This window comes from Spodoptera frugiperda, chromosome 29 (genome assembly GCF_023101765.2).
Source record: "Spodoptera frugiperda isolate SF20-4 chromosome 29, AGI-APGP_CSIRO_Sfru_2.0, whole genome shotgun sequence".
Taxonomy (NCBI): Eukaryota; Metazoa; Arthropoda; class Insecta; order Lepidoptera; family Noctuidae; genus Spodoptera; species Spodoptera frugiperda.
Genome location: NC_064240.1, coordinates 7,403,239 through 7,431,028, shown reverse-complemented (window position 1 = coordinate 7,431,028; position 27,790 = coordinate 7,403,239). Strand labels below are relative to the sequence as shown.

Below are 27,790 nucleotides of genomic sequence, written 5' to 3'. Positions count from 1 at the left end.
AGATAGCAAAAGCTTTTTTTCACAGAGAAGGTTTGTGCATTAATCCACCACGCTTGTTTAGTGCGGGTTGGGTTTATAATAATGTAATACTTATTACAGTAATTTTCCGACGATGACTGAAGACTTTTGAGAATTTATAGTCAATAGAAAAGAATAGAATAAATGTTTCTTGCATACAATCAATAAACACATACCTTAAATCTAAACTAAATAAATAAAAAGGTTGAATTGCTGGTAGTGTTGCGCGACTTTTCGGATAAATACTAAACATGTATAAACACTGAGTAAATAGTAGTAGTATGTTTTAGATCTACGTATGACTACGTATACCTATGTAGTATAATCTGATAAATACTCAATATTTTCACGGTATTTATCTATTGTGAGTAATTACTTCAAAAATCGCCTATCTATGATTGCGGGTGAACTAATTTTTTTTTATAATATTATTCGGTCCATGAGTATCCTCAGGGATTTACAAGAAATGATTTCCTATTTCATTTAATTTAAGAAAATACCCCTATGTCTCAAATGTTCTCAAACATAGACGTCTTTATGTCCATAGTCTCGAACAAAGCTCAGCAGCAGCTGATGATGAGTGGGTCCTGGGGTAATGGTTGTGAACTCATTGTAATAAACATTTTATTATAATTTACTTTTTAAGTAAAGAGAAAAATAAGACGTTTGTATTTTTTTATATTATTTTTAATTTCAGTTTAAAGTGACCTTTTAATTTAGAAAAGAAAGATTTAGTCGAATATTATTCGAACGTCCAAAAATTCTTGATTTATATTCCTGAACGCATCTTAAATTATGACAGCGCTAATGACAGCCGAAGTTGAAGATTGTTCTCGACTTTTTGAAAATGCTTTTTTATTATTTTCATCCACTATGTTGCAAATAAAATTAACTGTGTAAAGCTCCCGGCTTAGAATAATCAGATTCCTAACTACCTCTCAATCAGACTGATCTGGATCGGAAGTAGAGGTTATACATAAGTTGTAAAATTTAAAAGTCATTGCAAAATAACAGCACAAAGATGTTTTGTTGGGGTAATGCGACTTATCATGAATTGTGCATAGAAGGTCCAGAGACTCTTGATTTGGTAAGTATATTCGTCATGCCTAATAATTACTTTGATGTACAAGTAGGGTTAGATAAAACCGAAGGTGGTTTGTTATTAGATATTATCGATAAATCAAGGTTCCAGTTAATTCATAATGCTACTGAAGTTAATTTTACAAAATTTAATTAGTAATACATAAACTGTGTTGCTGAAAGATACTGAAATGTGTACTGATTCTTATTAGATTTGAACCTGGGTATGCTATCTTTTATATCCATTATAAAGTTGTTTTTCTCTTTGTATTAACAGGTAATAAAACCCACATTATCAAAATGGCGCGAGAGCAACCATATAAAGGCTGTGGCTGCAGGAGAGTTCCACACAATGTACCTGACAAACAGTGGGCACCTGTATTCATGTGGAAATAATGAAGTTGGCCAACTGGGGCGCCACACTGACAACAGAGAAGGAAAAACACCTGGTACCTATTGTTATATTTAATTTTTATGTAATTCAATACTTTCTTTTTAAATGCATTGAGCCTTGGCTTTTCATGTACTACCTACAGAGGAGCTTCATATAGGCTTCTAAAGCAATATTTAAAAAATATTGTGTAAGATGAAAGTAAAGGGGCTGATGCAATGCAAGGGAACTATGAAAGAATGAATAATAAAGACACAAGGAAAACAATTAAATTATAATTCAGTTTTATTTTAATAATTGTAATTATTGTATCAACTACCTACTTTTTGTTTATATATTTTATACAATAGTAATTAGAATGAGCCTGTACTTTAACCCATACTATGTTAGGGTGCAGATCTGTACTAGATACAATGTGTTTTCTTTTGTATATACCTGCAGACAAAAGGTTAATATTCAATATAAAGGAAGTTTCAATCAAAATGTGTCAATTCTGTAACAATGAGTACACTCCCATTTTATTCTACTCATCTGGTATTCAGATGAAATGTAACACAACAAAACACAATTGTTATTAATGCATTCATTCAAACATGTGATACCTTGACTTATGTAAATTGAAGGTTGGTTCTGCAGTTCTGTTACCTATTCAAATAGTGAACACTACATAATTCTGGAATTTACCTAGGTACATAATTGTATCAATCAATTTAAAATAGATGCTCAATTTGTCATTAATTATTTCTAATTGATACATTTGAAAATAAGGTACTGATTTTGATGTGGTATGAGGAATGGAGCATTAGTTTAATTAAATTCTATATTTTATTATAATGATATATGTAGTTAATTTTGTTTAAATATAACTAAATAGGGACATAGGGAAAATTGGAGGTGAACTCCTTTACCTACTTGTTTTAGAAAAATGGTGTTTATAAATATTGTTACATAAAAACAATCTTGTATTTATTCAAGTTATTTTTCAGCACTAGTTGAAACATTCAAAGAATGCACAGTGTCATCAGTAGCTTGTGGTATACAGCACTCAGTTGCAGTGGATGAGTGGGGACAGCTGTTCAGTTGGGGCTCAGATAGTATGGGCCAGTTGGGCAGCAATTTGGGCATGCATGCACAAGACAAGCCTAAGTTTGTGAAAGTACTAGCCACAAGAAATGTTATTCAAGTTGCATGTGGAGCTTACCATTCAATAGCATTGACAAATAGTAAGTATAATTAATTATATTATTTATCTTTAACTATAAAAATGTAATATTATCTTTGAGTCTATTAAGTAATTTTTATAGTCAAATTCATAATAATATCTGAACTAACCAGCCATCATATGGTGGGTTGTAGACATGAGTCTTATTCAAAACACATATGATCCATAACCAAATAACTTTGTTGAATTTTTAAGATTGAGTTATTTCACATACTATAAAATATGACCATTGCTAATACCTAACTCCTTGTTTTCTTTTAGATGGTGACTTATTTTCTTGGGGAGCAAATAGCTATGGACAATGTGGATTGGGTACTATGACTAATAAAGAAATGATTCCACAAGCAATTACTTCACTGCTTGGAGTTCCAATTGCAATGATTGCATGCGGCAGTAACCACACATTTGCTTTGTCCAAGTAAGTCTGTTTTACAAAGAAAAGTAATCAGGTCAAAGATAATATTTGGATATTAAAATATTTGGATCAGTAGCTTTATCAGTTCATGGTCATTATTTATTGTTTATAAACATATCAGTCTGTATTGTTGCTTTTTTCTACAATTTTGGTAAATTCATATGTTTAACGATAATTACAAAGAGCCCATAATGTTGGTTATCTTGTGAACATTAATATTAAATAAAGAGTGGATAAACATTCATATTGATTATATTGTCATAACTTCTCCTTGAAAGATTTAAATGCAACCTAATGCATTAAGATAAGACAGTCTCTCCATAGTGTATTACAATTACAATGCAAATAAAATAAAGAATATAATCTAGTATGTTCTAGAATGGTAGAGAATAAAAACAATTGTTATCAGAAATGTAATATTTATTATGTTGCCAAAATTTATCAGTGTGGTTAGATAAACATTGGTGAACAAAATGCATTGTTTGTGGCTGTGTAATAGGAAATAGTAACAGGCATAACTTGTAAATGAATGGCAATTCACTTTACTCATAACAATTAGCTCTAAGAACTATGATTTTTATTTTTTACTTTCAAGACTTTTCTCATCATTATTACTGTCACTTATGTTATCAATGTGTTTAAATAATTAACAATTATGATACACTGTATTATAAGGCGTCTGATGATTTTGTCTGAGATAAGACTGACAAAATAATGTTTTGTTATGTACTTACAGATCTGGTGCAGTTTTTGGATGGGGTAAAAATACTCACGGCCAGTTGGGACTACAAGACAGAGAGAATAAGTGCTACCCGTCGCATTTGAAGACTTTGAGAAATGTTAAGGTACAGTCCACATGATTTGTAAGTGTGTTTTGACAACTAATACAACACGTCAACTTGGTACTGATTTATATTTGGCTAAATAACTAAGGCCAGTTAGGCTCCGAGCCTCCGACGCTCCGAGGCTCCGAGCCTAAATATTTTATCAGTAATTCAACCGCCTTATACAAAAGTTACAAACTAAGTTACTGATCATCATATTTTTTCCAGGTGTGTCATATTGCATGCGGAGAAGACTTTACTGTGTTCCTAACATTGGATGGGGGTGTGTTCACATGTGGCACTGGTGAATATGGACAGACAGGACATGGAACAACTAAAGATGAACTGGTTCCTAGAAAAGTATGTGTATGAATTTAAATTTTGTATTTGGTTTAAGCCCTTGGAATATGAATAACGGTTTGATCTGAACTGTTTGATCCATACAAATTGTTGTTTAGTGTCTTGGTGTGATGGTTTGTGAAATATGTACTCCTAAGACAGAAGAAAACACCCTATTTCTTTTTTAAAAACTGTTTGCACAATATTATAAGCGCTTTATATTTTCGGGAGTTGCAGTATAAGGATAGATTACGACTGAGTGATGCATTGCTAATGATACTGTTTAAATACGGATTTATTTGGTTGTTGACAGGTCATGGAGTTAATGGGCAGTACGGTGACGCAAGTAGCTTGTGGGCGCCGACATGTGCTCTGTAGGGTCGGTGACCGTATTCTGGCGTGTGGATATGGTGCTCGAGGGCAACTCGGTTGTCCACATATGGCCTTCGCGTTAGTACCGACGCCTGTGTCCTTTGCACCCACAGATGAATCACCAGTGAGTTTATTTCCAACATTCATTAATGTAAAATACAAGAATTGATTTCACAAAATATGTTTCGAGAACGAAGTTTTGATTGAAAGCAACTAACCTTGATAAACTATTGCCCTTTTTACTGACAAGCCTGTGTAACAAAGCTATTGTCGTTTTATTGATTAGTTGCGCGTTTGCTTACTTAATCATTGCAATTGGAAAGGTGTTATAGACCTACAACAAGCTTGAATTCGTCTTTTGTTAGTTTATCGTCTACCTACCAGCTGCTACATCCATTAGGACACATAATAAATTATTTTTTCTTCAGTTTTCAATTCTATTGTTTCCATACAGAATGAAAACCCTGGCCAAAGCAAGGTAAATAAGAATATGGCGTAGTTCTGTTACAAAACAATATTAGATAGTACCTAGTTGTTCTTTCTTTGAGCATTTCTCCTTTAACATCTAGTGTAATATTAGCAGTGTCATCATATCCATTCGGTCGTTCACTGCGTGATTAGTCAGTGCTTGATATTTTCACAATTTCATTAAATCGAATTCATCAAAATGATTTAAATGCACTTTATCCTCGACAAAATCTGAACCAGTTTAATTAAAGCTCAATTATAAACTCTTCAATATATTTTTTTATGGTTAGGAGGGATGTTACCACCTCCTATTTTTATCAGCATATTATTATGTAATTTCTTCGTTTATCTGTTCTCTTCTGTATTCTTGCTATGACCGATTCTAATGAGATATATTTAATCAAATTATATTATTAAATATCTCTTCTATGTAGGAATTCATATCAATGAATTATGGCTGGTTGCTCATTTCTTGTTTAATTTTTGAATAAAACCGCAATTCTCTTTTCAAGTACTGCGTTAACATACGCATCGACTTACTGCATGTCTTTAAAATACTGGTCATTTAAGTGGTCAGTGTTACTGAATGTTGAACATGATAATTATATTGTTTATTTTGATATAATAATAGCCTGGAATAGGTTATTAACATCAATTATATTGTTCTTCAGCTGAAGAAGAAACCGAAAGTCGAGGCCGCGACAGGAATAACTAGAAATAGCAACGCGGGCGTTTCCAAACTAACTGTTGAGTCATCTGTATATTTAAAAATATATATTAGTATTATGTTCAATGTATTGCAGTATCAAAATATAGTATATTTAGTACATTTTTATTGTTTCTGTATTTAGTAGCTTAGGGCTTTTTTCATTCTTTTTAGCTGTGACTTGTATCTTGTTTTGTTAATGCATGGTATACTTTATTGTTTAGTAAAGGGGTTAAATTGCAATTAAAATTACTAAAATGGAGAGTTGTTTGAAAGTGGAGCATGGTATGGTATACTAATGTTGTGATAGTTTTAGTAATTCAGTTTAACTAAACATCTGTGTAGAGTAATTGTTACATTTGAGGGAAAAATTCTTACAATGACAATAATATGATGTTTGTGGGGTACCAGTTCTGGTTATATGTATTAGTATTAGTATCAATTATATGTAAATGATGCATGAATAATTGATTGATTGCTTGAAAATAATATTAAATTGCTTCAAACGGGGAATCCCTGTTGCGTTAGATATAAACAATTAAATCCCCGATTTGGTAATGGTCAAGTTGGGATTTTTTTTTTCTATTTACGGTCCAGTAGTCATATAAGCAAATTATTACAAGGGGAAGAACTAAATATCATACAAAGAGACTTTTTATAAAATGTAGTGAGATTTACCAATTTAGCCATGCTTCGCATTCTGACATCGCTCTTTCGGTGCATACGATAAAATATGACACTGTACTTAATACATTATTGTCTTGTTAATAATGTAATGAATAATGTTCTCAAATTATCTATATACCTTTACAGGGTGTTTATTTGTGCTCTAAGCCTGTTTAGAAAAGGTGATATTCACAACAAATACAAAACTAAATTGATAATTATCTCTTTGAAATTGTTGAAGTGGATATTCAACCTTACTTAAACTCGTTACCCACAAATATGCACCTTGTGCCTGTACCAAGTTAAATTAATTAAATTCATAATTGCTTGCAGTTTTCACAAGAGATCTTCAAGGGACCTATAAAAGTGTTTGCAGGGGGCGATCACAGTTTTCTGATCATAGACCATGACAGATCTGGGCCCGTAGACTTCCGTATACAAGATCATACAAAGCAAATTGTAACACTCACTATTCCAAAACTAGCTGCTTGTGAAGTGTTTAAAGATTCTGATGTTGTTAATCAGGTAAGATGTGTATTTGCTCTTATTTAATACATTATGTCAGACGTATCAGTTTAAAAATAAACTGTGTATTTAAAATCAGGTCTAGCGGGCCAACTGGAAATGGAAGTGGAGTGTAATTAATGGATAACCAACATTAATACTGTTCCTAAGTCGGTCTCAACAGAGACACCTTCCAAAACTATGCAGTCATTAGTCCCTATAGTTTGAGTTAATAATTCTTATACTGATACATGATGTAGAACACTATAAACTTTCTACTTTACAGGACATGTTAGCATACTTAGAAACAGTTTTCGGTTCACTGGCATGTGTGAACGGTTCGTTCCTAGCGGCGAACAACGCTCACTTCGGCTGTAACACAAAGGTGCCTGGAGTAGACCTCAGGAAAGCAGAGGAAGCATTCACGTTAGTTAGCAGATTTGAAAATACTACGATTAAGGAACTTGTGAGTGTGTTTTTATGTAGAAATAGACCCGATATATTTAAAAATTGTGATTGATTTTGTAAACTTTCAGAATTTAGTTGCACATTTATATATTATATGGTATCGGTGTGTACAGGTTGAATCTGTATTTAAAATATGTTTTTAGGTTTCTGTAATAATTTAATATTTTATTTTATAGATATTCAATCACTTGACAGAAAATATAATAAAGAAGATGAAAGTATCGCCACCTGACGCGGAGGCTCTCAGAATGTTCCTTATCTTACCTTTGTATCATGAAATGCGTAATCCTCGCCGACATGTGGAATTACAGGTAAAATTGTCTGTTGTTTATTTACATTAAAGGCATGTATCGTGTGGATCCCAATATCATCGATGTGCAGAAATATAATAATATACTAAACTAGCTACTTCCGCGCGGTTTCACCCGCTCTGCTTGGCTCCTTTTGGTCATAGCATGATGTTTTATAGCCTATAGCCTTCCCCGATTAATGCACTATCCAACACAAAAAAAATGATTCAAATCGGACCAGTAATTCCGGAGATTAGCACGTTCAAACAAACAAAACAATCAAACAAACTCTTCAGCTTTATGATATTAGTATGTATAGATTAATTATGGTTTTAAAAATATCTAATTCCTAATAAGTCCTTTTTGCTAACCACATTAATCATGTAATTTTCGTTATTATCGCCGTCAATTAAGTATATTTAAATTATATTCCAGGGTCCGTTCGCAGAAGCTTTCAACAATTTGTCAACCCACCCGCAGAGAATAGTAAATTTATGGTGGGAGGCTCAGACGCCGGAATATTTTGAGATGCTAGTTGATATATTCAAGAGTGTTATTGTATACGAACTAATGCAACCTACGGTGCGAGCTAACAAGGTAAATAAAAAATAAATATAAAAGCTATAAGGTATTTTAATTGTTCCAAAATAATCTTTTTCTAATTTCCAACTTTGTTTCGTTCCAGAAACTTTACTTCACTCATAGCATAATACAGATACTCAATACTCTATCCTCATTGAACAAAATAAACTTTACAAATCCAAAGAAACCGAAAATTCCCGCAGAATGTTTTTATATCGAAGACCTGAGTGACCATGTGGACATTGCTACTGATTACATAACCTGGTTATCGGACCATTCTGTAAGTATTAGATGTATCATAAAACTATTGTAAATACATTGCTAATCAACTTTGTTATATAAAAATAGGTAACCATACTCATGAAATAACATGAAACAAATCTAAGCATTCATTTATAAATGTTTCATTAAATGTAGTATGAAATCGATATAGCACAACACAGTTAATCTAATTAATATTTTATTTTACAGTCGACTCACCCCCACATGTGTAACTATGCGTTCCTATTTGATGTTCAATGTAAATCATTGTTATTAAAAATAGATCAACAGTTACAAATGCAGATAGCAATCAGTAGAGCAGCGACGCAAATATTCACACGGTTATTCATGGATCCTACATATGAGTACCAAAGAGACCAGTTTCTCAACCTAACGGTTTCAAGGAACCATATTGTAAGAGACACTATGACACAAATCAGTAGTCATGAAACTTCACAGTTAAAGAAACCGCTAAGGGTAAGTACTTTTAGTAATTTGACTAACTTTCGGTATACAGTATAGTAAAATTTATAATATTTTATGTTCGTTTGCGTTGTTGCGCAAAAAACTAGCGCAAGCTCGCACTATTGACGCAACGACCTCATTCATACTGACTATTCTGTAGAAACATTGTTATGACTAACATATTTCCTATTCCCCTTATTTCTCTGTAAATTATCCAAAAGACCTTTAGTAAATAAATATCCACAATTTCAGGTAGAATTTGTTGGTGAAGAAGCAGAAGACGCAGGTGGTGTGAAAAAAGAATTCTTTCTATTGCTACTGAAAGAGATCTTTGACCCTGTGTATGGTATGTTCAAGCAATCAGAAGAAACAAATATGATCTGGTTCTCAAATAATCCATTTGAAGACGACGTCATGTACTATTTGATTGGTAAGAATAATATCCTGTAGTGTAAGAAAGTAATAGGAGAATTTAAAATATTTTTTCGACATAGAAACCTATTGAAGTATTTTAAAGTGGAGAAAATCGTGTCAAGTCTATAACTATTCATTATTGATGAATAAAGTAATGATATAAGATTGTGTCGTTACCTTGTTGCATATTTAATAATATTTTTATGTTAACACTAGCGGACCCGACAGACGTTGTCCTGTCTACACGTTAATTTGAAAATTTTAAACTTTTTTAATAAGCTAAAACATTCTGGACCTTTTTGATGAAAATTATTATTCAAATGTTATGACAATATCTAACGTCATTAATATTTGACACTGCGATGGTAGCGCCGTCCGTCGGATCCGATGTAAAACATTCCAAAATCAACAACTACTAATAAATTAAAAATTAATTAAAAAAACATTGTCCAGCGGACAAAATTGTGAATCTAAACCATTCTCAGATCCCCTTGAACACACACAAAAAATTTCATCAAAATCAGTTCAGTCGTTTAAGAGAAGTTCAGTGACATACACACTTACAGAAGAATTATATATATAAAGATAAAGATAATACTCATTAATATTTTCTCACTTCATATGCTGCATGGTCAATGTGAACTTAATGACATTGAAAATTCGGTTTGCAGGTGCCATTTATGGTCTCGCTATATACAATTCTATAATTATCTACGTTCCGTTCCCGTTGGTGTTATACAAGAAGTTGTTGGAAGAAGCAGTGATGTTGGATGATCTGTCAGACTTGTATCCTACTCTTGCAAATAGTCTTAAAAGTTTACTCGACTATCCGGACGAGGATGTGGAAGAGGTAAGATAGCTAATTTTTTACGTAACATATGTACTTAAGATTTTGCCCTTTTATTGTAATTATATTGTGAATGTGATTGAAAAAGATTAGCCTATGGAGTTTCTTGCTCGTGCTTCTCCATAGGAGTCTTCACTTTGAAATGAGCATATAGAATCAGAGGGCTGATCGACAGACAAATACTTTTTAATATTATAATATTAGCTTTGACGTTTAAAAGTACCTTCCTGGACTATTTGAAATAAATAATGTTGACTTTGATTTTATTCAAATACATTTACGTTCACTGTCACGTTCATCGAGTAGTCGTAAGCGGTGCTGTCAAACTCGGTATCAAGCCGGGCAATCGACAAAGTATTAGAAATATATCAAAATACTATTTAAAACTGATCAATGTTAACTTCAATGACCTTGTAGTGTGTTCTATTTGTAATTTCTTTTTGTTTATGTGAACAGGTATTTAGCTTATGTTTCGCGGTGAATACAGAAGTTTTCGGTCAGATAGAAGTGCATCCGCTGAAGGAAAATGGCGAGAACTTGCCTGTCACCCATGAGAACAAAGAGGAATATGTTGAACTATATGTAGATTTCTTGCTCAATAAGTCTGTTGAAAATCAGTTCAAAGCTTTCAATCAAGGCTTTCAGAAGGTGAGACACACTATATTAGTTTTCTTTTTCTTATATTATTAGGTAATCGTCTGATTTATTGCTAGAATGTAGCAGTTGTGGCTTTATAGTTACTAATTTTTCTTTGCTTTAATAAAATGTCAATGTTTTTCGCAGGTTTGTGGCGGTAGAATTATTAAACTATTTAGATCACATGAGATGATGTCGGTCGTCATGGGTAACGAGGAATACGACTGGGAGATGTTTGAAAGTAACTGTGAATATAAAAATGGTTACACTCCTACCGATCCACAAATCAGGTAAGGTTCATTAAGACATTAATATCGTACTAATATTATTAACTTGTTATTCCTGACTATACAACACACTTAAATAGCGACTGTGTGAAATAACTTTAGTTCACCCAACCAAGTAACCAAATTCATAAACTTTTCAGCTTTTTCACATTTGTAAGATGTAAAGATTTATCAGAATGTACGATAGTTTGTTACTCTTTCATATGGAAAAATGATTGACTGTATCTTAACAATTTTTTTATAGAATGTATTTGTGTTTTGTCTGTTTAGGTGGTTCTGGGAAACCTTCCACGAGCTTCCGCTTGAAGATAAGAAGAAGTTCCTTTTGTTCTTGACTGGCAGTGATCGTGTTCCGATACAAGGAATGAGAGATATTAAAGTGAGTATTTGCTTTAAAATATTTAAGGCACATTTGCACGTCGAGTATATAATTTGTAACCAAGAAATAATACAGTCGGTTTCGAGAAGAATCATGTCCTATAATGTCCTCTAATGTCAATGGAATTTGTTTTAAAACGAAATCAAAGTAAAATTAATACAACTTTTCCAGAAGTAAAATTAATACAACTTTGTTACAGATAAGAATCCAAGCAGTAGCAGACGACAGGTACTTCCCAGTAGCTCACACTTGCTTCAACCTCCTAGATCTTCCACGCTACAAGACTAAAGAACGACTCAAGTACCATTTAGTACAAGCAATTCAACAAACACAAGGGTTCTCACTCGTTTGATACTTACTAGTAATTAGTCTATTGAACTTTACCATGGTATCAGCTGTATACACACTGGGTATCAAGATTAATGTTCTACTGACATTTGGTGTGTATACAGCTCAGCACTTTAGAATGGGACTTAGAGCGTAGTGATTGAGTTACAATTCTACTGCATCTGGAATATATTAAGTAAAAAAAGAAATCGTCCAGCGAAGCGTGGAAGCGTTCGTTTAATACGTAGTATCAATCAGGAGAATAATATTGAAAAATGATGTGTAATAATATTTTAATTGTGTGGAATTACAAATTCAATTAATAATATAATAATCTAATAATTTGACGAGCTAAGTAATGTGTTCCGACGTGGAACAGTCTGTGTGAGAATGTATGGCTCATATTCTTGATTGCTATTTATGGTAAATTTTAAGTACATGTGTTCCGAAACCTTGGTTTCTAGTTCAAGCCCAATACAATAATAGTAATACGATATTAAAATGCAACAAAAATATATTTACCGAATTAGCGAATTCTGTTAATGTTTCATCTATTTTTAAGCAGTTGAAAATATACTTTGGTTATGTAAATTGTTTTAGTGACAGAGTTTTAGCATACTCAGTGCCTTTCCATGAAACTGTATCGTTATTCCTGATATTTAAATATTTTATAATTACATATTTAATAGTGTTGTAAATCAGTTATGCAATATTTTAATATACAAATGTTTAATTGTTAATTCCGATAAGACGATTTACATTTACGTTAATGCTGCAAAGCGTGATGTGATAACTGGAAGTGTTCTGACACGACACACTGCATTACATAGTAATACGATAGAACAATTTTGTATGTCGTGTCCAGTTTATATTGCCGAAGTTAGACGAAGACTTGATTACACCAATCTAGTATAGCAGGCCTAGCACGCACTCACCATTATAACGCCTATGCATTATGTAAATCTCCAAGATTCATCTAATTTAATGTATAACACAATAATTGAAATGTTACGCTTCATTCGGTTCAGGTATCGTTAAAAAGTTTGTCTATTGTTAACGCGTGTAAATAAAAGGTTTTATCGTGGGGAGCTTGCGTAAGGAAGTTACAAGGAACACTTTTTGAACGAAAACACAAAAAGTTGCTCTGTCTCCTTACATAATAATATTCCCCATTATATGTTGTTGCGTTCAAACAGTTACCTAAGAAAAAAAGTAAATAATTGTTTAAAGAATCTACCGATTTTCTTTTGTTACAAAGACTTAATCGTTGGCCTAAATTAATCATTTGAGTGCGTGCTAGATTTGTTATTTGACAGTTGTAATGTTGCCAATAGAAAACAGAAGCTATTTCAATATAAGAAATTCCTCAGACGGCCTCAAAGAGAATCGTTTGGGGATAAAACTATATTTTGTTGCTGTACGTTAGAAACATGTAGCCATAATGATATTGTACATAAACTGGCTACCTATGTGATATTAAACTTATGCCATTGGTTCAATTCGGCGACAATACAACGGCTTTTTGTAATTGTTACTGTTTTGTTATACTTGTACATGTTGTACATATTGGTACTGTACGTAGCTTGGCTAGATTGCTGTTATTATTTTGAAGCATTTATGGAGCACCTCTGTCTAGGTACTCGGCGTGGTTTGTACACGATGTATGTAATGTATGATAATATAATATTTTCATACGTATCTCTGGTTTTATTTTATTAAGTATTGTAGCCTTTTCTCTATTGACTAAGTGTAATATCTTGTTCTATTTGTTCTATGATAAATTGTTAATACGCCAATATTATACTAGATTATGGTACAATACTATTGATTAAAATGTTGTCTAAGGTTGCAATATATGTAGTTTATTGTTAATTGTCAATTTATATGCTGGATTTTATTTAAATTTAGGAGGAATTAATGAGCAGTAGAGGACAGGAAGGATCAACATTATCGAATTAAAATAAGTAGAACAAAGTGGCATTTAATATAATTTATTTAATTTAAAATATAATTACATAATGATATACCAAATCAATAAGGCCATTTAGATAACTTTTTATATACAAAATATTCGTATAATCTCTTCATGACTAGGTAGGTACAATAAGCTTAGCCAATTGTTAATGTTTACGTTGGCGGAAGCGTTCAATTTATAAATATCCAATATTATAAACACATTCTACACGTAGCTGCGTAAAGTTTTATAGATTAACTCGAGTTTAAAAATCTGTTTATGACATTGGTAGTTGAGCATTATTTACAGTTACAATGTTAAGCAACTTCGGGTACGTTCGCAATGTATAAAGCCGCACTTTAGAAAACAATGAGCATGAATGAAGATGAGACAATTTTAAGGCGATTTGTGAACATGATAATGTTATTTTTATATTTTTTATGAGTACATTTTACTTACATACTATGATAATGGTTAAAATAAATTAATCCTACAATTAAGTACAGATTGAAATTCAATTCGTACATGCTTCAAGACTTTAATACCTAAAGTCTATACAAGTACTCGAAATCCCGGCGTTTCCGCTTTTAGCGAATCAATTAAATTGATTGATGTTTACTTTGATGAGATGATATCTACGTTTGTTGACGTTACAAAATGCTGTCTTTAATTAAGGGCGAGTAGACACTAGACTCGGGCATGAGTGACGTCAACAAATTCTCGTGTGAAGACTGATGTCAGACTAATATTCATTCCATGAGGGATGTAGTTAGTACTAAGATCTAGTTTTAGTATGAAGATCGGCCTGAGTGGTCCTCATAGTGTTGTGTGCCGGGTGGCGCGCGGTATCCTGGGTAGTTGTTGTTCAGGGCGTGCTGCGCGAAGAAAGGACCATAGTCCTTCTTTACCTGTAATCAGAGGCAACAACAAGATCGCGTTATTATTTCATTCAAATTGTGGTTGAGAATGTTTCGGGAAATTTCGACTCACGAAGTAAAATGACATATATAAATCTTTTCTATAAAGTATTAAGATAAATTGGTACCTATGACATTAACATTACACTGAAAATAGATTATTATAAAGTATTTGAACACATTTTTTAAAGAATCAGTTCCAATTAATAAATAATTTCGATCTTAAATTTACTCATGCACCGGCTAAACTAAACTTATCTACATTGCAAAGCACTGCAACACAGAAGAAAAATGAATGTCTTTGTGTAATGATTTAGTCCATTACGTGAATGTATGGTGGGATAGGTGTACGACTCTCGAGCTCATCTAGACTTTAATTCACTCATTTTATAAACTAGCTGCACATTTCAGAAAGTAGATATATACTAAAGTAGATTTGTGGATAGACAGAATTAATTATTATTAGATACATTTCTTCTGTACGTCTATATTTACAAAACCTAATTATATACGTATGGATTTTAACAATCTGAGTAATTAAATATCTTCAGAAAAACTGAATTGCCTAATTAGTTAAAGTAGTTCATTGAATGTTTTTACTGTCAGCGTTGTTGGGCTATAGCAGAAGAGCTGCATCTACATGCCGGAGACATATATTCCGTGAGCCTACGAGACACGAAAGGCAGAAATAGTAATTTTCTTTTTTTTTTGTGGAAATTGTGAAATTCTTGTACTTGTCTTGAACATTATAAAAAAAATCTAAACTGCATATCTAAACTTTAAAAAGTCTACAAGAGTTTCCTTACAATTTAGAATCAGAGTCGTACACCTACATCTAGATAGATATTGCAAAGCCTACTAAACGCGAGTTAGGTGCTCGCGACTAAACAGTAGGTACTAGGTTTGCCCTTCATCAAGTGCCGAGAACTGTTAATGGAAAGTTTGTCCAAACATATAGTTGCACTAGGAGTCAAACTGCACTTACACCTTAGGTATTAAAGTCCGGCTACATACGGACTTGGGAATCGACGCCTACACCTCGTTCATTGCAACTAATTCGGCAAGCGAATATTGGCGCAGCTAAAACAGACAACGGTTTCCTTGAAAACTGTGAAGGTAGCTACTGTTTATCGGTTCTCTATTATGTTGTAGAAACGTCTGTTTTAGTTTCAGTGGAAGTTTGGTGAAAGTAATTCTAAATATGAAGTAGATACAAACGTTAGAGTATCTCCCTGTAGTCGACGCCAATTCAGTCATGTTCAATCAAGAACTGTAAATGGGTGGTGATTGTGCACCTAAATGCAATTGTGTAATTATTGAATATATTTATTTAGAAAACAGTTTTATATTATTTTTTATTAAGGGTCGGGTTATTATAATTTTTTGGTAGGCTTTGTAATAGTTTTTTTAGGATAGTAAACAATATTTAACAAAACGTGGGTAGGTGAAAAATATACAATGAGTGAGTCTCAGAATGAGAAATTGTAAAACAATAATGAACAAAATATTCAAGAAATGCTGACGTATGAACTTGACTCGTGGATGGGAGTATTTATATCTTGTAAGTTTTAAAAGGCAATTACAAAAAAAAATACAACAAGTATTTTGAATCTTATATACAGCATGCTTAGGTGGGTTCTTGTTATTTTTAGCATTTATTTAGGTATTTTTTTAGCGATTGAGGAGTAGGTATTAGGGGGAGTTCACACGATGATAGACAGGTACTTATATCTTCATGAGTACACTTCTGAAATTTCAGCGTAAGATTGGTAATATAAAATTACCAAGTAGGTATATTAGAGTAAGTACTTACGGAATCACAATAAACAGTTTAAATACAGGGGTAACTATCCCAAACCTGTAGGTTTCCTTAAACCAACCTTTAAAAACTTAAACCGAAATCCAAAATTACCTACTTATGTACAATTAGGCAAAAAGCTTCATAGTATTATACCTTGCGAGGTCTGCAAGCAGGTCCCCTTGCCAGCTGTCTTCTGGCTTCATTCTCAGCGGCTACTGCCTCCTTCACGGACTGTGGTGGCCACTTCTGATCTCCACGCATGTTGGGGCCTCCTGGAGATTTTATAATCTCAGTAAACAAATAGAACTCAAATAGTTTGGAAATAATGAATATATGTCGAGATAACTAGCCCCAATTAGGTTAACGTTTGATATTAATTAGACAATGTCGAGGACATTTAAGTACTATGTTGTTGCGAAATTGCCAAAATACTCGTCGTTGGCAGTGTGTCGCATTTGTAAACACATTTTTATCATTTAGTTCACAAGTCACAACTGTTCCTGTCGATCGTCTTGGTCACCTTTTAAAACAATGTTATTGTTTTATTTATAAACTTAAATGCGGAATGAAATTTGGCTTCAGTAGCAAATTGCTGAGCTTTTGAGCGCGCGACACCCCTAGAGTATTTGTGCCGTGACTAGTATTCTGTGCCGAGACGTCGACACATTTAGGGTTAGTTAGATATCCATCAGTTTGTTAGTGCTCAGCTTAGCTTTTAGGAAGTCAAGTGTCGAAGGATTTCCTCACTGTTTCTCCAAAGACTTGAAATTACGTACTTCCTTGTTAGCACATAATTATTTTACATCTCTGGGGATATCGCGTTTAAAATGCTGATATCTGATGCTACGACCAGGAACAATTAGTGTAATTAATTGAAATTCAAATTTATTTGTACATCCTTGCGGCCCTATCAGTTTTATCGGTTAAATAAAGAACCTTTGTTAATAAATAAAGAATATTGATTAGTTCCAATGTATTTTAAAATATATACTTAAACTTTTTAATGTTACACTTCAAATGCACGCAAGTACCTATACCTAAGTATTTTTTCATTAAAAGCTGTCTCACAAACAGCAATGTTTGTAACGTGGGTCCCGACTTATTATGTTTGCACCTGTCTTCAAAGAAGCGAAGATATGCGCTATGAGAAATAAAAATGTTCTCAGTTCTTACTAGTCTGTGTTAAAACATAATTCGTTCCTATGTTTGAACGAGCGAGACTTTCATTTTAACAGAAATAGGTAAAGCGTTCTATGTAATAAATTTTACTAAAAGAATAAGGAAATAAACAACCACCTACTCGTGCTGAGCATTGTACCCACGCTACGCGGAAAATTATATTGAATACGTTTGGCCGCTATCTCGCCTGATGGTAAGTGATGATGCGGCCTACGGTGGAGCACGTCTGCCCATAAGCAACCTATTCACTCGGGCTTTGAAGACACCCAGGTTCCCAGTAGAAGTTAAATATGTGAGTTCGGAAGTTACCTTGATAAGAAGCTGTGGCGGGTTGACTAGGGAAAACCGGAGGAGGTTTCTGGTGTACTGGTTGTTGCTGACGAAGAGTGATCGTCGCTGGTGGGGGCTCGTAATTCTTCTGTGGGGCCTGGTACTGGGGCTCCGAGTACGACGGACTCACGGAGGAGTACTGAGGCTGTGGCGAGTACTGGCTCGGCGATAGCTGCTGCTGCGACGGGTACCCCGGCTGCGACCCTTGAGTCTGTCCACAACAATACTAATAAAGAACATGCCAAACAAGACAACGTCTCTGTTAATCAGATAGCAAGTAGATTATCACATGGTGTACTACTTACTAACTTTGTACAAGTGAGAAGTAACTAAAATAACACTGTATTATTCATATTGCAAATTAATCGATTGTCATAAATTAAGAATTTGCAAAGTTGCTAAGGGTTACAAAAATATCACTCTGTATTAATCTTAGTTTCTATACTAGAAAGTTGATATCCCACAGACAAAGGCAAAGCAATCGTTACACAATAGCGATCTGCACATACAACTAGGTACTTGCCTAGACAATGTTAGTAGAATGAAAACGTGCAAGTCAAGTTATAATGAACACTAAAAGTAAATTCTATTCGACGACGTTGACGTTCCAACTTCATTGAGGCCTAATACCTGAGGGGAAAGAGGGGCTGGTACTGGTGCCCAGCGGCTTTGTCCGGGGCGATAGGGCTGCGGCGCGACGCCTGGTGACTGTGGGCCTGGCCGGTAAGAGGCAGGGGACGCGGTAACGCCTGGACCGACGGGAATCAGCTTACTCAGCCCTGTGGCTTCCTGTCGTCGGCCTTCACAGAACGAAGGATCCGACTCGGGAGCTTGTTGTTGGTACTGAGGCTGTTGTTGATATTGGGGCTGTTGGTACTGGGGTTGGGGTTGGTACTGGGGCTGGGGTTGTTGGTACTGGGGTTGCTGATACTGGGGTTGTTGATATTGGGGTTGCTGATATTGGGGTTGCTGATATTGGGGCTGTTGTTGGTACTGTGGTTGTTGTTGGTACTGTGGTTGTTGTTGGGGCTGGTACTGAGGCTGTGGAGAAGCTGGGGATTGCTGCGCGTTGTTGTAGGACGCAGGTGACTGTTGCTGTTGGGATTTATAATGTAGCTTATAATACATATCGAAATACTGTAATAATAGCTTGGTTTCGCATGCAATTATTGTTGCTCCGCCACCGTAAAGCGCATGTATGCTATGTGCAGCTGTGATGTCATTTGCATCTAAATCAATCCCTATATACATGTAATTTTGTCATATCTATGTGAGGGTTGTTACATTAAGTGCATTAGCTAATTACCTGTGGTGTTTGATGATATCCGTTCGTTTCGGGCACAGGTGGCCACACTACTTTCTTCTGGCCTGTAACAATGCAAGATATTCGTTTCATTTCATGATTAGCTTTTGTGCAACGTGCCAGAGATTATTTTAGATTTTTGTGGCATGCTTTTAAAAATACGTGTTTCTAGGAATTTGTGTAATCAAGACGTACAATCTCAATCGTCGGGTGATATGGTTCTGGAGACCATGAGACACAGTGTTGAACACTACGACGCTTATTATGACACATCTCTCTTTAAATTAGCGCGACCCACCAAGCAGTTGGAAATGCGCCAGAGCATCGAAAAAACACATTTCTAGAATATAAGTTTGTTTTATTGTAGGCGAACAAAGATTTATGATTCAACGTGGCTATTCCAGGAGTGTAACAATTTGCTCTAATCCGTTAAGATTTGGATACTCCATTAACGACTTGTTTGCACTGTCTAAATAAATGTAGGTGTTTCTAGAAATGACTGAAAAATGTGCAGTGCAGTCGTTACAGTAAACAGATGTTAAAACACGGAGAGTAGATAAAATAAACTGGAACTCGGCCTTGCATTTGTTTATGCGTTATAAAATCGTTAGCTATTTAATCACCTTCCCACTTACTACACGACTCACGGCTAATTTACGAAAATGTTTCAATGATATTTTAGACAATCAGAAATAGAATCTGGGGTATAGGCAGGATTGGAAGATTAAGATTCGCTAAAGTAAGACTATACCTTTACTAAAGGGTGCCTAGCTTTTTTGGGGATAAAAGATAATACCTACCTAGTTATTTTTTAAGGAATAAAACGAGCTAACAGAATATAACTTATTGGCAATAAGTTATCAACGCTCCCCCCATTGAAATATCGCAACACTATATAAGTGAGTGACTGCATAGCCAATAAGATTTTTGAGTTCATCAAAACAAATAAACCACTGAATTTAAAACGATTTAAACTTGCTATAAAAAAATGCCACAGCTTGAATTAGCAAGTAGTGAAACACCAACAAAGCTTGAAGAAATCAAGAATACCTTTAAAAGGTAACTATTAGAATAAAGGTTTGGAGATGGAGTATCCAAATTAGAACAGCTGTAATTGATACCTGGAGCTGGAAGACTCGCCAGGCTGTCAATCAGTAATTTGTAACACAAAAAACAGGACTTGTGTAGACTAGTCTCACCAATTAGTGTTGTAAAGTAGTTCAAGGTTTGATCAGGAGACAGGACTCCAAGCAAGTTCCAAGGTACTTGGTGTTCTACGCGTTACCGAACATTGTTCCCAACTTAAAACCGCAATGTGTCGATGTACCCTACAACCTATTGAGTTTCAATTTACTCTGTGTTTAGGAAACCATCCTAACAATGTTCAACTGTACCGGAGTAAGTGAAGTTCTGCCAAAACAAACTTCTGTTTATATCCTACTCCATATTGTATTGAGTTTCACTTACCCCAAAGGGTAAGTATTGCTTATCACTGTTGCACTATGTTAACTGAAGCTGTGTTGTTGAGTTTTGCTCGAATTGATTAAAAAAAATCAAACTGGCTCAAAATAGTGAAAGTGCACTTTTAAAATTAAATTCAAATGAAGCAATAAAAAATAAAAATATAAACACAAAATAATGAATGAAGAAGCTTCACTAGTTGTAGTAGGTATAAAGTGATAAATTATAATAGAGGAACTCACGATTAAATTAATCAATTGGTTAAGTACGTGAGACGCGGCAACCGCCGGCGGGCCGGTGAGCACTACGTTTGACTAGTAGCCTGGCCAGCAGGTGCGACGAGCGCAAATATCTGCCGCATATTATATTTTGAGAACGCGCATTTTTAGGACACGCATTCGCCAACTCTCTCACGCCTGCTGATACCGACACCCGAAAAATGAACACACCTACTTAATTCTTATGACCTAGACTTCCAGCACCCACCTGAACACCTAGGTAATAATAATTTATGGATGTTGAAATGGAAGCATAAAGCCATTAGCTACGTACATTACAATGAGATCGTAAATTTTAACGAAATGGCAAGACGGAAAATATATTTCACTTCTTGCGAAACTTGCATAGATACCAACAGGGATGATGTATGGAGCCCATGTAAGTGCATCATATTTTAACCATAAAAATTATATTCTAGAGTTTAATAAGGAGAAAATTGGTACCTAGGTAATTAGTACAGCAATCTGATCCATCAGGGATTATGGGACATGGTTGCAATTATCTCATTCATTGGGCCATGAGTTGCACATAAATTACAAACGGTCCAGATAACCAATCGTCGCCGACGGCTACTTGCAAGTTATTAACTTGTTAGAGTGGTTTAGAGGACTCCAATGTCACTTGACTGGTCTGATGAGAAGGACGGGTTAGCCAATTAAATAGAATATGTTTTTAACTTCTGTAATAGCTACCGGACAAAGTTTTTAAACATACCGATGAAACAATCTTTAAAGTTTTGTATTATAATCTCGATATCAAAATCAACTGTGGCAAACATATTGCCAATAAGTAAAGAAGTCTAAATAAAAACCGCCAGCTCTCAGAATAGTGCACACCTGGAGAAAACGTATGAACTATGATACTTATATTGTACGTCGTTTGCAACTTTTCGGCACCTGCTTTAAAATAAACTCTGATTCATGAGCCTACAGAGATCTACAGTCCTAGAAATAGTCGACTTGACGTCAAACAACGCTATTATAGATTTTAATCCTGGAATCAAGGTCGATATTTGATAATAAACACGGAAGAATGGTACACTTTATACATTTGTAGTGTCTGGTCGTATAAATTAAAATTGCGGTTGTAACTGTCTTCAAAGAATTAATTCTTCGAACCACAACGAATAGCTTCCATAGTTTATAGCGTGGTAATTATAATGCCGTTCTGTTTTGATATAATTATTGACATTAGATACTAGGAAAATAATCTAGAGCTCCTCCTATTTAGAACGAGGTGTGCAAGCTCCCATATTAACAATCATCTTATTATCTTCTCAAGTAAAACAAAGATTTGAAACCTTTGTTCTCTTACAGGCGGCGCGTCGAACGCGTCTTCTACTCGTCAAACTATGCACATAAACGTAAACTACACTAAATATGAACTTTAAGATGCATGTACACTTGAGAAATTCTATCAAAGAAATAAATAAAGTGAGCACTTTACCTACAAACACTGTTTCAGGCATTTCTTCCGTTTGTGTCCTTCCGTTGCCGACTGTGCACTAACACTAGATACAACAGGTAAAAGCACATTATGGGGAGCTTCCAAACCTTGCCAAATACTTTCCACTAATGAATATTTTCTCGTCATTTGTGGGCGGTTTTAGTCAATACAATGACGAGTTTAACGACTGACGACTTGAAAAGATAGGACAATACACTCTACCACATCATGGTTCATTCAGTATATCGGGATCAATGAATCATCCGAGTGTCGTAGCGTCATATAACGTCTGGTAGCCGAGGGTTTCCTGTTGAACCAGTTAGTTGTCTGTGTAGTATTAGTGAGACGGCTTCTCTACGTGAGTTCAACTCTAATGACGGATAGCTGGATGCAACGTGATCAAAATATTGTTAATCACAAAAATACAAAGAAGACTCGACGTGATCCTTGCGCTACGCTAATACGCACGTTAAGACATTGTTTTACGCATAACATAAAATGTATGAATCCCAATCTTGCCATGATTCTAGACACTACATGAGTTGATTGACCGACAGCGATTAATGAACTGTGCTATATGTGACACATTATGTACAGAACAGACAAAGCTGCGTCTATTCTACCAGGCCGCGCTGGTACCTTTAGTGGCCTTCAAGAACTCTGAATATACATTTCCTGTGGTGTTGAGCTGACCATCCCAGCTCCGAGCTGATCGCATCCTCGATCTATCAGGAGGCCAGTAGTTGTCAAACGGATGGCTCATGTGTACCATGTTCTTCTTGATAGCCCATATCTGGGTTGGGTCTAAGTCTGATAAAGCAGGGAAAAACATTAGTGGATTAGTAAGCATACACAGTTCTTATTCAACTGTGCAGGGAACATCGCGGAGATCGTTGTTCAGGTCTGTTCGAATCGAAGCATTTCTAAAATTGATATGTATAAGATTTTTGGGAAATGTAACAATATTGGCCGATGTTCTGAGCTTATTTTAGTGAACTGCAAGTTAAAGTCAGCTATTATTTTTGTATTTTTCTTTCAGTAAAACAGTATATTATTATACAGAAATGACTAAAAATGCTTACACACACTGTGCAAGAAATATGATAAGCAGCAGGTGTGGCTAGCTTGAAATAAATTTAGCTCGAGTATTTCCTCAGTTAGAGAAGGTGAGAAGTACGTCAGTTAATTAATTAATCAACCGCGTGCTTCATTTTTCTTTTTATCTCTTATTTGTTGTTTTAATATGTTTTGGATTTTTAATTCAGCTTTATTTTTCTTTGGGTAGTTAATTATTAAACGTAATTATGAGTATTACGCATTATCGTTATTGCAAAAATCGTTTCACTTCGTCTAACCGGGGTATGTGGTACCTTTTTTGTCTACGTAGACTGAGATCCAAATGACACTGTCCATGATTTGTAAGGTGGTCGTTGTTTTCAGTTGGATTGGTAGGTTTTTTGACTTTAGATAAACATAAATTAATCAATGGTAAATTACCTTTTCTGTTTCTTTATCCCGTTTTACATTTTGTTTTGACAAACAAACCTTGAAAAGGGTTTGTACGGAGAAATCTCATTATATTGTTTATTGTGCATGCAGTTATCTGTGTGAGGGTTAGACAAAGTTTAAATAAAGCCGTCTACTTACTAGGGCGTCCTCCCCTGCTGCGATTGCGTTCTTCTTCTTCAAGCATGCGCAAAACGGCAGAGTTTGCCAAGTTCGCGGGCTTGTCTGTGATCGGGTCGTTGAAGTCAATCCTGTAACAAAAAGTAAAATAATAATTTAACTTTTGAAAACAAACAAAACTAACGTACATTAAGTCTACCGTTAATGTACGTGTATATTGGAAAGTACATACACAGCCTTTAATAAATAGGTGTATACTGCCACTCAACATTTGAGAGTAAAAGGAAACAAGTAAGTAACTGATCCAGAATCTTTTATTACGGGAGTTTAAAGTATCCCACGGCTTTCAAAGTCATATAGATTAACAAAATTTAGTATAGGTACTTTAAAAAATGTTCATTATTGTTCTGACAGCCCGATATGAAGGCAATTTGTGGCTCCAATACTAAATCGTACGTATGTGTACTCATATGTCCAAACGCTTTGATTAGCCTCATCCTCGCGGAAGTAATTAACGTGCTCTAAATTGTTTTACATAAATATAATATTGTCTCATTTGTATACTGTCTGGTCTCATTAGTTTTTGTTTGTTTGTATGAGTTCAACTTGGGTCACATGCAGTCCAACCAATTCAATTGTCGCTTTGAATGTGTTGAAGGAAACATTTTGTGATTAGCGATTTATAAAATTACCTAATGCTGCTGTTTTATGGGTATCATCTATTAGCAGTAGACGCCGTGTGGATGATTTAATCGTGAAGATGTGTTATATTAATTACACTTTCTAAATAAGTATGGATTTATCGTTGTGTTGTCTGTTATTGTGTGAAATCTAATTAGTAGATGTAACGTTGGTCCGCGATTTTTCATTGAATAATTACTGAATTAGTGCCAGAAGAGTAGTTACAAATTATACGCGTCGGTAGTCAGTACGTGTGAATGAATTTTTACATACAAGTAGGTAATATAATATTATAGTATCCACGTATTCTATATAATACAAACAACTTTTGTTTTTTCGGGTTTTTAGATAACATAAATTATTTTTATTTTTTCAGAAATTGACGCATATTTTTCGTTATGTATTTTTCTTCAAAACACTAAGGTTTTGAAAGTGTTGGCAAAATATGATTTATAAAAAATACGCAAATGTTTTTTATGACAATATAAAAAAAGTTTGGACGTCATAGAATATTTGTTTTCCGGCTCGTAACTTTATTTGTGGAGACGCATGACATATGTAGGCTGAGACAACTACGAATAAAAATTAATATAGCGACAGAGGCATAGGACAGATGTCATCAACGACGTGCCCATCATATTGTGCTGCGTGCCGTCAATGGTTCGCCAGCCCAAGGCATATCACGTTACTAGTTAGTAATAATAGGGAACAAGGCTAAATCCGAAAAAAAGTTTTATATTGTCCCACTATACTTCACAAGGAACTAGCAGTTTCAACTATGCGTTGTCGGTTACTCAGTCACTTATTACGAAAGAGCTGATACAGTCAGTCAATTGATTACACATTATTCAATTACCTAAGATAATTAAGTAGCACCTGTGAGGTCTGGGATCTCTACAAGAGTCGATTGGACAGTCTCATCCCTGTGTATTACGTAGGATTTACAACGAAACCAAAATAAAGAGGGTGAACGAAACCTATTACACCTGTGTTAAGTACCTACACAGGTGTTCAACTTCGAGTAAATGATGTATGTAGAATAGATGCCGGCGTCTAAAGCTACCCAATAAGTATTTGATTTCTTTAATAGATTTTAAAACCTATATCAAAAGCAACAAAGTGGAAATCTATAAAAGCAATTAGTCATTTTAAGGTTTGAAATGCTGTAGCAAGTTGTAGATAATGGTAGTTTTTTCTATAACTCATCGCTCTCGACTTCCCGAATTCCTATTTTTTACTTTCCCGTGGGAAATTCGCTTTCAGTGCACTCACAGAACTAAGAAACACGTCAAACCGCTATCTTTATGATTTTCCTAGAATGTCAATCAGTAAATCAGTCATGTATATCTTCTGTTGATTTGTTACACGACTCATCATTTTGAGTGGCTCACCAATTTACTAGAAAATAAATTTCCATTCGATCGTTGTGCTAGTGATGTTTAAAATCTCAATCTCACTTCTCGTGTCTACTAAATCGTTTCACATTACAATAGCTTAGGTCTCTATGGCTTAGGTACAAAAAAAAGATGTTTTTTAAATTAATTCAAAAAGTATAACTTTTATTTTGACTGCGTAAGTTTTCTAAACCGCTAATAAAACAAATTAAAAATTGCTCATTATCGAATTAGTAGCCACAAGTTTTTTAACTTAATTAATTCTGCTTCAATAATGAAATTGTTTAATTTAAATTAGGTAACTCAATTTATGAAACGATTAAACGGCGATATTTATAAGAAGTAGTTTTGATGTAAATTTTTCCTTAATATTTTTATCTCTTAATATTTTTCCTTCAATTTGAGAATGATTACAACCTTCTTACTCATACATTGTTTTTTAACTATTTTACGACTGCATAGATCAAATCACAATGTGCGTAGTGATATCAATATTATAAAAAATACAACATTCTTTGTCTTAATTAACCCTGATCCTGACATTTCACGCTATTCTATTCCATTAATTCTAATGGTTATGACTGGTCTGGCATAATTCCGTTAGATTTAGTGGTTTGTCTAAAATGTGGTTTATAAAGAGAAAAATGGACTATTAATTTTTTTTTATTTAAGTTTTCAACGACAAAACTTGTATAGGCACTGATTGACAATAAGTACTATTTATCACTGAACATTAAAACGAAAATAAATGACATTAATTTCCTCTGAATTCGAAAATCGTTGAACGACTTTCACTCACTTTCAAACTAAAACCATTATCATTGCCATTCGGAAAGTCATGTAAAAACATTAACAGTGTTTTAGAAACACAGGAAACTACGTGGGAACTAATTCGAATCGACACAAAAACTGGGGCCTTAGTACGAGTTTGCTTTAAGTTTAACGAGAGCGCGTTCGGTGCTGTGATTGGTTAGTTCATTGGAACCGGCCAACCAAAGCGCAGTGATGCAAAATTTCGAAATACCTACCTCCAAAAATTTAAACAACTGGAAAGTTAATGCTTAATAGTCTTAATTATGAACAGTTGACTAATAGTTCTTGTCTGCTTTCGTACTCATATTTTAAGAGATTTTCATGTTAATTGACAGCCAGTAAAAAGTTTTATATTATACACACATATTAGATCGAACAAATATCTGAGTGTAAAATAAAACAAACATAATTATATTACTTTTGTGTATGTTTGATACGAAGCTGGCCGATAAGACAGTTGCCTTTAGATTAATGTTATTGTAACTGATCTCGAAGCCTTGTATACCTGAAATAAATTATGTTTGCGCATTTTGATGGAAAATTTCTTTATCAAATTATTCGAGTGAAAACAACTGTTATCTGACGTCAATCATAAAACATTTTTTTATTTTCTTATTATTTATAGTAAGATAAAACCTTAGTCCG

At 34.3% G+C, this 27,790-nt stretch overlaps 2 protein-coding genes across 8 annotated transcripts in view; one reads left to right on the top strand and one right to left on the bottom strand.

Annotated features, from left to right (window-relative positions):
- Positions 1 to 808: 808 nt before the first annotated feature.
- Positions 809 to 13,659, top strand: LOC118268157 (probable E3 ubiquitin-protein ligase HERC4). Of its 3 annotated transcripts, XM_050706448.1 has the most exons (20): positions 809 to 1,105; positions 1,376 to 1,547; positions 2,476 to 2,712; positions 2,973 to 3,129; positions 3,863 to 3,971; positions 4,179 to 4,310; positions 4,603 to 4,785; positions 5,801 to 5,875; positions 6,835 to 7,026; positions 7,292 to 7,471; positions 7,650 to 7,784; positions 8,199 to 8,360; positions 8,449 to 8,625; positions 8,817 to 9,083; positions 9,324 to 9,501; positions 10,157 to 10,335; positions 10,789 to 10,980; positions 11,116 to 11,258; positions 11,526 to 11,634; positions 11,834 to 13,659. In XM_050706448.1, exons 1-20 carry the CDS (start codon positions 1,040 to 1,042, stop codon positions 11,984 to 11,986), a joined length of 3,198 nt encoding a protein of 1,065 aa, XP_050562405.1. In that variant the 5' UTR covers positions 809 to 1,039; the 3' UTR covers positions 11,987 to 13,659. The 3 variants fall into 3 exon arrangements, with proteins under 3 accessions (XP_050562405.1, XP_050562406.1, XP_050562407.1); XM_050706449.1 differs by lacking the exon at positions 5,801 to 5,875; XM_050706450.1 differs by lacking the exon at positions 809 to 1,105 and having other exon boundaries at positions 1,403 to 1,547; positions 2,465 to 2,712.
- A 277-nt stretch (positions 13,660 to 13,936) lies between these two features.
- Positions 13,937 to 27,790, bottom strand: part of LOC118268158 (uncharacterized) — a 29,686-nt gene continuing 15,832 nt past the window's right edge. For 2 of the 5 annotated variants that reach the window (XM_035582483.2, XM_035582485.2), the window contains 7 exons: positions 24,279 to 24,388; positions 23,271 to 23,441; positions 19,449 to 19,510; positions 18,773 to 19,237; positions 18,122 to 18,353; positions 16,787 to 16,905; positions 13,937 to 14,823 (listed from right to left, as the gene is read on the bottom strand). In XM_035582483.2, the coding sequence (XP_035438376.1) occupies positions 14,704 to 14,823; positions 16,787 to 16,905; positions 18,122 to 18,353; positions 18,773 to 19,237; positions 19,449 to 19,510; positions 23,271 to 23,441; positions 24,279 to 24,388 (1,279 nt within the window). In that variant the 3' untranslated portion in view covers positions 13,937 to 14,703. Of the gene's footprint in view, positions 14,824 to 15,817; positions 15,913 to 16,786; positions 16,906 to 18,121; positions 18,354 to 18,772; positions 19,238 to 19,448; positions 19,511 to 23,270; positions 23,442 to 24,278; positions 24,389 to 27,790 lie in introns of all 5 variants that reach the window. The other 3 variants (XM_035582486.2, XM_035582487.2, XM_035582484.2) reach the window with 2 other exon arrangements.

Coding starts and splice junctions, on each gene's coding strand:
- LOC118268157 (XM_050706448.1), top strand. CDS start 1,040: ATGTTTTGTTGGGGTAATGCGACTTATCATGAATTGTGCATAGAAGGT. Junction 8,626..8,816: donor CCTGGTTATCGGACCATTCT/GTAAGTATTAGA, acceptor TTTATTTTACAG/TCGACTCACCCCCACATGTG. Junction 9,084..9,323: donor AGTTAAAGAAACCGCTAAGG/GTAAGTACTTTT, acceptor CCACAATTTCAG/GTAGAATTTGTTGGTGAAGA.